The 9,647-nt window shown below is 41.0% G+C and overlaps 1 protein-coding gene across 5 annotated transcripts in view; it reads right to left on the bottom strand.

Moving 5' to 3' along the window:
- Nucleotides 1-127: 127 nt before the first annotated feature.
- The window catches only part of LOC117402904 (ankyrin repeat domain-containing protein 6-like), a 49,144-nt gene continuing 39,624 nt past the window's right edge, over nucleotides 128-9,647 (bottom strand). For all 5 annotated transcript variants that reach the window (XM_059023555.1, XM_059023556.1, XM_034004527.3 and 2 more), the window contains 11 exons: nucleotides 9,301-9,399; nucleotides 8,093-8,191; nucleotides 7,549-7,647; nucleotides 7,138-7,215; nucleotides 6,085-6,189; nucleotides 4,666-4,845; nucleotides 4,396-4,560; nucleotides 3,848-4,000; nucleotides 3,045-3,158; nucleotides 2,662-2,932; nucleotides 128-2,457 (listed from right to left, as the gene is read on the bottom strand). In XM_059023555.1, coding sequence (XP_058879538.1) covers nucleotides 1,886-2,457; nucleotides 2,662-2,932; nucleotides 3,045-3,158; nucleotides 3,848-4,000; nucleotides 4,396-4,560; nucleotides 4,666-4,845; nucleotides 6,085-6,189; nucleotides 7,138-7,215; nucleotides 7,549-7,647; nucleotides 8,093-8,191; nucleotides 9,301-9,399 — 1,935 coding nt within the window. In that variant the 3' untranslated portion in view covers nucleotides 128-1,885. The remainder of the gene's footprint in view (nucleotides 2,458-2,661; nucleotides 2,933-3,044; nucleotides 3,159-3,847; nucleotides 4,001-4,395; nucleotides 4,561-4,665; nucleotides 4,846-6,084; nucleotides 6,190-7,137; nucleotides 7,216-7,548; nucleotides 7,648-8,092; nucleotides 8,192-9,300; nucleotides 9,400-9,647) is intronic.

Genomic DNA, 9,647 nt, shown 5'->3' with positions numbered 1-9,647 from the left:
AGGCTATTTTTGCCAGTACACATTTCTGAGAACATTTGAAAATATGCTGAAGAACATTTTAAAGGAGATGGGATGGGATGGTTGGGGGGGGAAATAAAATATACATGTATTAAATAAAACAACTTCCTGAAGTACACAAAGAGAATGTTTATTTAAATAAACAGATTGGCTGATGAACATTCAGGTGCATATTCGAGAGATGTATGTTGTAATGTAAATCTGTTTGTTTTACTCACACAGCACCTGATGACATAGTAACAAAGCTTATATCTGCATTTCACAGTTTTAATTCTACACTAAAAATGAGAAATGTGTATATACAATCTAACACTACAAACAAACAAAAAAAAGATTTGCACGATTTGCCAGTACATTTGTCCTGTGGTTGACTGAAATACTGTCATGAGGTTTAACACTTTAATCCATAATAGAGAGCTGTCTGGAACCTTGTCTTGTCAGCTGCTACGTCAGCATTTCCCAGTCCTGGGTCTTCTGGATTTCACTGAGATCAATTACTTCATTTAACTATTCATTAGCTTAAATTTGACCTTTTTAATTGTTTTCAACTTTTAAACAGTGAGAGATTTCAAGTTAACGCTACAATTTTCTAAGTAACTTGAAATTGGCAACTTTCTAGGCACCGAGAACAATTAAAAAGGTCTAATTAAGCACATTATTAGTTCAATTTTGGGTTTAATAAGTAATTGAGATCTCAGTTGGAATGAAAACCAGAAGACACAGTGGGCCGGTCCCTAGGACCAGGATTGGGAAACTGCCCTATGTGACACAGTCATGTCAGGCTAAGGGTTGCATTTACTAATTTGTTATGAAGTTGGGTTCTCTGGCTGGCGTGTCCGATGCTGAAACGCCTTCTAGTGACGAGTGACGAATATAACGTCACAGAAACTTACGGAAAGCTGGAACATAGTTTTTCCAGTTCTGTTTTGCCTCAAGCAGCAACCGCGCTCAAATCACTGTCTCATTGTGACGTTTTGAACAAAAACATGACATAGCTTGTAAACAATGGGTTCCTGCCAGGGTTAGGGTCAATTCCTTCTTAAATCGACTCAGAATTTATATTTTAGAGACACAATGATTGTTCAACTGCTCTCAATCAGCTCTTATTGTGTTTTTCAATGGGCTTAGGCAATGCTATGTTATGCTTGGTATGTTAAAAGTGTTACAGTTTTTGAATAGCACTGTATAAAAACTATTGTAAAAAAAACAAAAAACGTTGGTTGCCAGTAAAACAAATATTTATATAAAAACCTTGTTATCAAACCTATCTGCAGATATTCCAGCTAGTAGGTGTTTAAAACCTTGTTCAGATTGTACATCATCCATTAAAACACAACAACATTGTCTATCAGTTGTCTATGTCAACACCCAACATTAAATTGTTAAAAAAATATATAACAATTGAATGTAAACCAATGTATTAATTCTGGGTTCATATTATTTTTGTTTGGTTCATATTCATATTTCAGATTAACAAATTTTTTCCAGCAGCCCATTTAGTCTGAATGTCGAATCCAGCGCCACCCGAGATCCATTAACCAGAAATGTAACCTGCAGTCTTCTAACAATCATGCAACATTGTTTGGTATCTGCTTACTGGATTCTCCATAGACTAGTCTGCACTCTACAAAGCAGACTTTATTGACTGCTTTGCATCTTTACATTCTCCAAAGCAGCCAAAACATTTTTTTCATCATGGGCTAATGTAAACTTTTGGAATATATTACAGCTTTTTTCTTTCTTTTTTTCACTCCATATAGGATGATGTACCTTTTAATGAAACATCTAAACTCAAGAGATGAATGCCTATACTGTAATTGTGTTTTTGCAGAACGGACTAGTCGTGCACATGTTCTCTGTGCCTCTGCTAGCTCTCCTTGTGCATGTTAGTCCGTAGCATTCGGAGCTCCTCCTCCAGACCGAGGACTCGCTCCTGTAGAGCTGCTCTGTCCTGCTGGGCTTTCTGCTCACACTGGGAACGAGCCTCCTCGATCTTCCGCTCGTACCACTTCTCCATCTGCGTGGCGACAGCCTCAAAGAAGTACTGCGTGATCTCCAGAGCGTGCAGGGTGTCCCGCTCCTGCTGGGGGGCGGGGAGCTCTGGAGGCCTGGCCTGGCTTGGCTTGGGTTTGGGAAGGTCGGTCCTTCCTTGCGAGTGTTTCCTCGGATGTCTCCCCCCATCTTCCCCTTGTCTGCTGCGACGCTCAGTAGGTGGAGACAGGCTGCTCGTTCCTGCGCAGAAGCTCTCAGAAGCTTTTATCTGCACTTGTCTGGGTTGAGAAGCTGGGGTCTTTGTTTCTTGCAGTTCGGTCTGTGTCCAACTGGAGGCAGGAGAGGCAAATGTCCGCTCTTTTGGCCGAACGACTCTGGGAGAAGTAGCTATAGGCGGGCTTGAAACGGGTACGGGCAACTCCATCAGCAGGGGCTGCTGTTTCACATCTGTACCAACAAGATTAGGAGGTAAGTCAATAGAAGTGTGGAGATACACACTGCATACATACACACGCACGCACAGAGACATACGGATACACACACAGATACACACACTTAACAACAACGCATTTCTATATTTGGCTTTCTACTTTATGGCATTCACATTGATAGCGGTAACCGTAGTGTTCTCTCTCTGGTACGATACAATACCTGGTGGGCTGTCTTGCTGAACCACAAAGTACTGTTTCCCTGAGCCCTCCTTGGCCATGCTGTGCTGCTGGTCCTCTCCAGGCGGGAGGGAGGCAGCCCCATTGAGGCCGTTGGCCCGGGAGCTCGAGTCACTCTCGGTGGTCTGGCTCTCAGTAAGGGCCTCAAAAGCAGAGGACTTGGGTTTTGAATTTCTGGAATCTCCAGAAAGCCGCACCTCAATGTTCTGGATCTTAGACATGCACCAGTTTTTCAACTCATTGACTACAGACGCCTGCAAAAGAAAACAAATCAAATTGAAATGCTGTGTGCAACTAGGACCATTTTTTGTTTCAGTTTAAGTTTTGTGTAGACTGCTGACACTTTGAGTGAGTGTGCTTTGTCACCTGTTTCTTTTCCCCCTCCAGCTTCTCCAGAACAGCCCGCTGGTCAATGCGATGGAGACACTCTGTTCTTTCTGCAGATATTCTTTCTAAGGTCATCTTATCCATTACCTTTAACTGTTGAGAAGGTGAAATGTATACTAATGAAAAGGCTTCAATTAAAGAGTAACACATTATCTTGGGAATCTAGATTCACTGAAAAATCAGACTGGCTTTCAATGCATGATTACACTAACAATTCTAATTTGAATTAAAAGAACATTGAATTCAGGTACTCTGTTGGAGTCAGCATTTGTTGCCAATTATTTTACCCTCGATTTTCTCCACAATTAAGAATGTCCAATTATTTTTTCTCCACACAGCTCAGGAGAACAACTAAGCCAGCCTCCTCTTCTACACCCAGGAACTCAAGAATGAATGTCAAGAGAGCTACCATCCTCTGGAGGACAAAGGCCAGTCCTGCAGGTGTCTGTCTGAGTTCACTGGTCATCTGGTCAGCAGGGAGAAACAGTCCCTGTCCCTAACCCGCGGGAGCGCCAGAGCCAATGCAACACTCCCTGCAGAATCTCCAGCGAGGACGCAAACCTGCGCTCCCCTGACTGCATGACTCACCCTGTATACCTCACATGGCTGTGCTTTCACCAGATGAACCATTTGGGGGAGGAAAGGGGGGGGGGGGGATATCCAGGCTATAGGGCGCATCCTGCATGTGGAGTGCGTTTACTGGATGCGCCACTCGGGAGCCCCTGCTTAAGTATTTTAACCCAACCCTGGGTTTAAGAATCCAGAAGTGATGGTGTCTGTACCTGCAGTTTGTTCTTGTTATCGAGCTGCCCCAGTTTGCTGTTCATGCGTTCCTGGACAGTCTGAATCTCAGACTTTATCTCTTCTTTGGTGGCTTCCAGCTGGTTTTCCAGTTTGTTAATTAGGGGTTCGCAGCGACAGCCGTTTATTGGGGCCTGAGGAAAGAAGGCAGAATAACTTTTCTGATCGTAGTCGGAAACTTTAATTACCATTGTTTGAATGGTTTTGTTACTGCTCTGTAGTATGCTTTGGCATGGCAGTAGTCTAATGTAGTTACCCAAGAGATCAATTTGGGATTTCCTTTGTAATTATTAAATCAGCAGGTCCTATCTTACTATCTTGATAAATACATTCAAGTTTGAAAACTGTCTAGAACAGTGTCATGAATTTCAAACATACAAACCTTAAATAACTCAGGCTTAGCGAATATGGACATATATGTGCACTACAATTTGATTATATGTCAAATATAATTTAAAATGTAATTTGAATGTTGTTTTTTTGTGCGCTAAAAGATATACACACAATGATGCAGTTGGGCTGGTCTTACCTGCATGATCTTTCCATCCTTCCCCCTGTACAGTGTGTAAAGCTGGTAGGCCTTATAACTGTGGGGGGGCAGCAGGGAGGGGCCATTCTGTTTGTTTCCCTTCTTCTGATTGGTCTCACGGTGTTGGATGTCTTTCCTGGGGGCGGGCTCTGACAATGCAGAGGGCTGCGGGCAAGCGAATGAGCTTCAAGTTATTATTTGAGCTGCAGATCTGTGATGAATACCCCATTCCTGAACTGCGCCCCATTGCCTGGATTTAAGAACACTTACAAGCTGCACACGGTTGTTGTTCTCTGTGTTTTTAGGAGGTCCCTTCTCCTTCACCTTTTGCTTTTTCTTTTTATCCTTCTTTGTTCGGGGCTCAGGTGTGGTCGAGCGGGGCTTGTTCTTGCGGTCTCCTCTTTTGCATGGCGGGCGGTCACTGCTGTGGGTGTCGTCTGCCACACTTCCCTGATTGGACGAAGCAACACCCAATTAGGATTGGTCACAAAACACCATGTAAAAAAGGGAGTTCATCCATAACGATAAATCAGAAAATATATATACAAATATACAGTAGTACAAAAAATACAATTTAGAGCAATATTGCAGATGATAAGTATTTAACAAATGTCATCATATTGTGAAACTTGTCTAAATATATAAAGTGGGATTTTATGTTATTTTCACTAGGCAAAACTAAACTTGTTTTACATTTCCAAACATTCTATGGCATCTTCACAAAAATAACTGATAGATACATACGGATTACATTCTAGGAGTTAAATGAAGAGTGCATTTACCTCTACAATACCTCTGTCAAGTTCTTTAATAGTTACTTGAAATATGACAGGCATGTGTATTCAGAACACAGCTTCACAAGCAGTTGAGCTGATTGAACTGGTTTTACCTTTGTGGGTAACACTTCATCTCTGGTTTTACCTTCGTGGGTAACATTTCATCCCTGGTTTTACCTTTGTGGATAACACTTCATCTCTGGTTTTACCTTCGTGGGTAACATTTCATCCCTGGTTTTACCTTCGTGGGTAACATTTCATCCCTGGTTTTACCTTCGTGGGTAACATTTCATCCCTGGTTTTACCTTCGTGGGTAACACTTCATCTCTGGTTTTACCTTTGTGGGTAACATTTCATCCCTGGTTTTACCTTTGTGGGTAACACTTCATCTCTGGTTTTACCTTCGTGGGTAACATTTCATCCCTGGTTTTACCTTCGTGGGTAACATTTCATCCCTGGTTTTACCTTCGTGGGTAACATTTCATCCCTGGTTTTACCTTCGTGGGTAACACTTCATCTCTGGTTTTACCTTTGTGGGTAACATTTCATCCCTGGTTTTACCTTTGTGGGTAACACTTCATCTCTGGTTTTACCTTCGTGGGTAACATTTCATCCCTGGTTTTACCTTCGTGGGTAACATTTCATCTCTGGTTTTACCTTCGTGGGTAACATTTCATCCCTGGTTTTACCTTCGTGGGTAACATTTCATCTCTGGTTTTACCTTCGTGGGTAACATTTCATCCCTGGTTTTACCTTCGTGGGTAACATTTCATCCCTGGTTTTACCTTTGTGGATAACACTTCATCTCTGGTTTTACCTTTGTGGGTAACATTTCATCTCTGGTTTTACCTTTGTGGGTAACACTTCATCTCTGGTTTTACCTTTGTGGGTAACACTTCATCCCTGGTTTTACCTTCGTGGGTAACATTTCATCCCTGGGCACAGACTGTGCCCGCCGCTCTTCTTTTAACTTGTCTCTTCTCTTCCTTACATTTCTACCTCGGCTGAAGCTCTGGACCTGGTTCATGAACAATTGCAATAATAAGGGCCCACGTTTAACACTGAAACTCAACTCAAATCCATCACAGCACATGAGTTTATCCGATTGTTTATTACCTGAACAGTTCATTTTACTTATGGTACATTACATAGTACTTGTATAGATCATTATTGTTTAAAAAGTTTACAATTTGAAAGTCACATTAATTACAGTAAGTTGAAATAGCTGTGCCATCAAAGCTTGGTTTATGTACTGTAATATAAGGCGCCTTGGTCATAACCATTTTTTGTGTGTGTTTTTGTATAATGACATTGTTCATTAATCTGGAACATGCAGGGCATGCTGTTAGCTGTTGACTTCTTTTAAATTAGTTAAAAGTAAATATATGCAACAAATGTGTCATATTGTAAATACGTAGTCCCTATGCACCCAGTTCCTATGATCAGAAAATACATTTAAAAGAGTAGGACTGAATATGGCAGGTGGTCCTTTAGTAAGAAGGTTACAGTTTAGTTTACTGCTGTTAGTGTAAGAGACATGATGTACTGCCCTTTTTACACACTGGGGAGAATGCTCTGTGTTATGACAAAACCAAAGTGAATGGAACATTCTTATGGTCACAGAGTCTCAACAAGATAAGAAAACCACAAAGTATTGTATGCAGCTAACAAGACATTGCCTTATATATCCTTTTCCTATGCGATCACTGAACTGCAAAGCTTTTAAAATTGATCGGAGTGATATTCTGGCCCACAAACAGAGACCAACATCCTTTGGGCAACACCTAAGCCTTTAAAATGTAATGTACTGTTGTTTGCTGTACTGTTCCAAAGATCAAAACCTGGTGTATACGCTACAGAAAGAGAACAGAAGCCTATTTGAGTTTACAGCAGTTTTTATGTCGCTGATAAATGTGCTTAATTTGCTCATTTTACTATCTGTTCCTGATGAAGCTGAAGTTCTTACCTGCGGGGCTTTAGTGAGAAGCAAGGCCACTTCCGGGCTGTTCTGCTCTCTCGCCAGATCCAGGGGAGTCTGACCTGCCTGCATGCATATGAACATCATTACCAGCAGAGGGGTGAGCCTGCTTCACAACAGGGCCCTACTGAATACTTCAATACTTTAATACATGGACATGGAGACTCAGAATGTGTCTGAAAAACATTCTTAGCAACCTGTCTGAGACCAGAAACTACCCCCACCCACCCAAACACACAATGCTGTAATACTTTCTGTGTTGGTATAGAAATAGAATTGCAATACAACTATTCTCTAAGTGGCTAATAATTTTGTGCTGTGTTCCTTTAGTACTGTAAACACCGCTGTCGTAAGACATTTGTGATCATTATTAGAAGATGCTAGGTGTTTATAGCTTACATTGTTTAAAGTGGTTGAATCTGTCCCTGCTTCCAGCAGAAGCCTTGCTGTTTTCTTGTGGTTTAGAGATGCAGCAATATGGAGTGGTGTGTCCCCTGCCTGAAACACATTTATAAAGCATTACAATCACAACCAAGTCACTCTCTGCAGTCGCTTGAGGGCAAACACATTTTAATAACAAGTGAAGAGTGAAACGCAGGGGATCCTGTCACAGCTCTATATGTATATGCAGCTGTATGAACTTACCTTGGGAAGTGAAGACAACTTGTAATACTTAAAAGAACTTGGCTCATTTCTTCAACCCGTTATCCCAGGTAAAGTAATGCAAACATCCTACAAAGTTGAAATATTGAGTGTTGGCCCGATTGATTGTGTGTGTACAGAGAAGAGTGGAGGAGATCCCCTTTGAGTTTTTGCATTCTATAAACCATTATTTTTATTCCAATAGTAATAGAGATGAAATAAGATGTTACTAGTTGGGGAAAGGCATGATGAAGAGAAACACATACAGTATAAAAACCATGTGATCTTCACATGCACTGACCTGATTCTTGTCATTAACAGAACACAAAGCACTGAGGAGTATTGTAATTATGGTCACATGATTGTAGCGGGCAGCAACATGCAAACAGGTCTCACCCACCTGAAACAAATGGACAAAAGAAACATGAATGCCAAATGTAGGAAAAACAACTTAATAATCATAACCTTTAAAAACACCACATTTAAACTATTCACGGTGGCTTTTGGAGATCAAAAATGTACTTGATGAGAATGTTATTTTTTTTGTTGAAAAAAAAACCCCTCCAGTTCCTATTGAAACTGGACACTTTGTTAATAGAAAATTGTGACAATTTTTTAGACCTTTGATAAGATTTTCTGACAATATCTAATGAAAATCACATGCAGATTTCTCAACAAGCATTTTTAAGGTCAAGTATTGTATACAGGTATATCAGCCTAGCCCCAATAAACAAATGTATTTCTGTATTATGCAAGCGATGCCTAAAAAGATACATAAAGCAAATAATTTCAGCCATGAGTAGGTAGTGCATATGCAGTTTCAAAAACTGTTTAGATGTGTGTATCTATGATACACAGAGAACAAACAGGAAATGACATTGTGAGACTGGAGTCTACAGCTGCACTGAAGATGCCACCCTAACCATACCAGAGAGATGCATGTCTTTAATGAGCTTTTAATTGAACATCAGCTTCTTTTTTCTTGCTGTATCTTGTGTGCTGTGCCTTTGTTTCTATAACTGCATTCTCTATTAGCAGAATTACATTCCTAGCAACAAGAAACTATGGTGGTGCTAGTAATGAATAACTCAAATCCACCCCACACCCCTGGTGAATAAACCAAACCAGATACAACTGAAAGCAACAATGGTTTAATGAGAAATACACTGGAAATAAATGACTTATCTATTGCACTCAACAAAGAACAAGACGGAAGGGCACATTTAGACTGACATGCTGGTCTCACAATACCCGGTTTGGTGTGTTTATCATGTTTAGTGTCACCTCAACAGCAAGTAAATACCGGTACTGTAAATCTGATTCCCCGTGTGTACCTTCTGATCTGTTCCAAATAATATCAAACAATGGCTAAAACCACTCTGCATTTTATTTAATGTCACGTTTACATAGAATGTGAATTCCAAGTTCCATAAAACAGGCCAAGCTGCTAAGACACCCCCACACACCCACCCCCACACACACACACACACACACACACCCTTAACTTACACTGTTCTTGGTGTCTGGCCTGGATCCACCCAGAAGCAGCAGCCTGCAGCTCTGGGAATGGCCATTCTGACAGGCCAGGTGCAGAGCTGTGTTCCCAGCCTTACAGAGACAAAGAGACAAGAGAAACTCTGTAGGGCTCCCCCTCAGTGTAGATGCCTCTGTTCTTCTGATGCTCAGCAACGCTGCATGGTTTACTTTAGTATTGCAGTATACTGTGGTAATAGCATAGATAAAGCACTGGGAAATTGTGCTAAATCACGAGCATACATGATACATCCCAAAAATGTATAGAAAAACATGGCAAAAAACATGGTATTTATGGTGTAGTAAACTGCTACATTGTTGTG

Source organism: Acipenser ruthenus, chromosome 5 (genome assembly GCF_902713425.1).
Source record: "Acipenser ruthenus chromosome 5, fAciRut3.2 maternal haplotype, whole genome shotgun sequence".
Classification (NCBI taxonomy): Eukaryota; Metazoa; Chordata; class Actinopteri; order Acipenseriformes; family Acipenseridae; genus Acipenser; species Acipenser ruthenus.
This window is presented reverse-complemented; position numbering and strand designations above follow the sequence as displayed.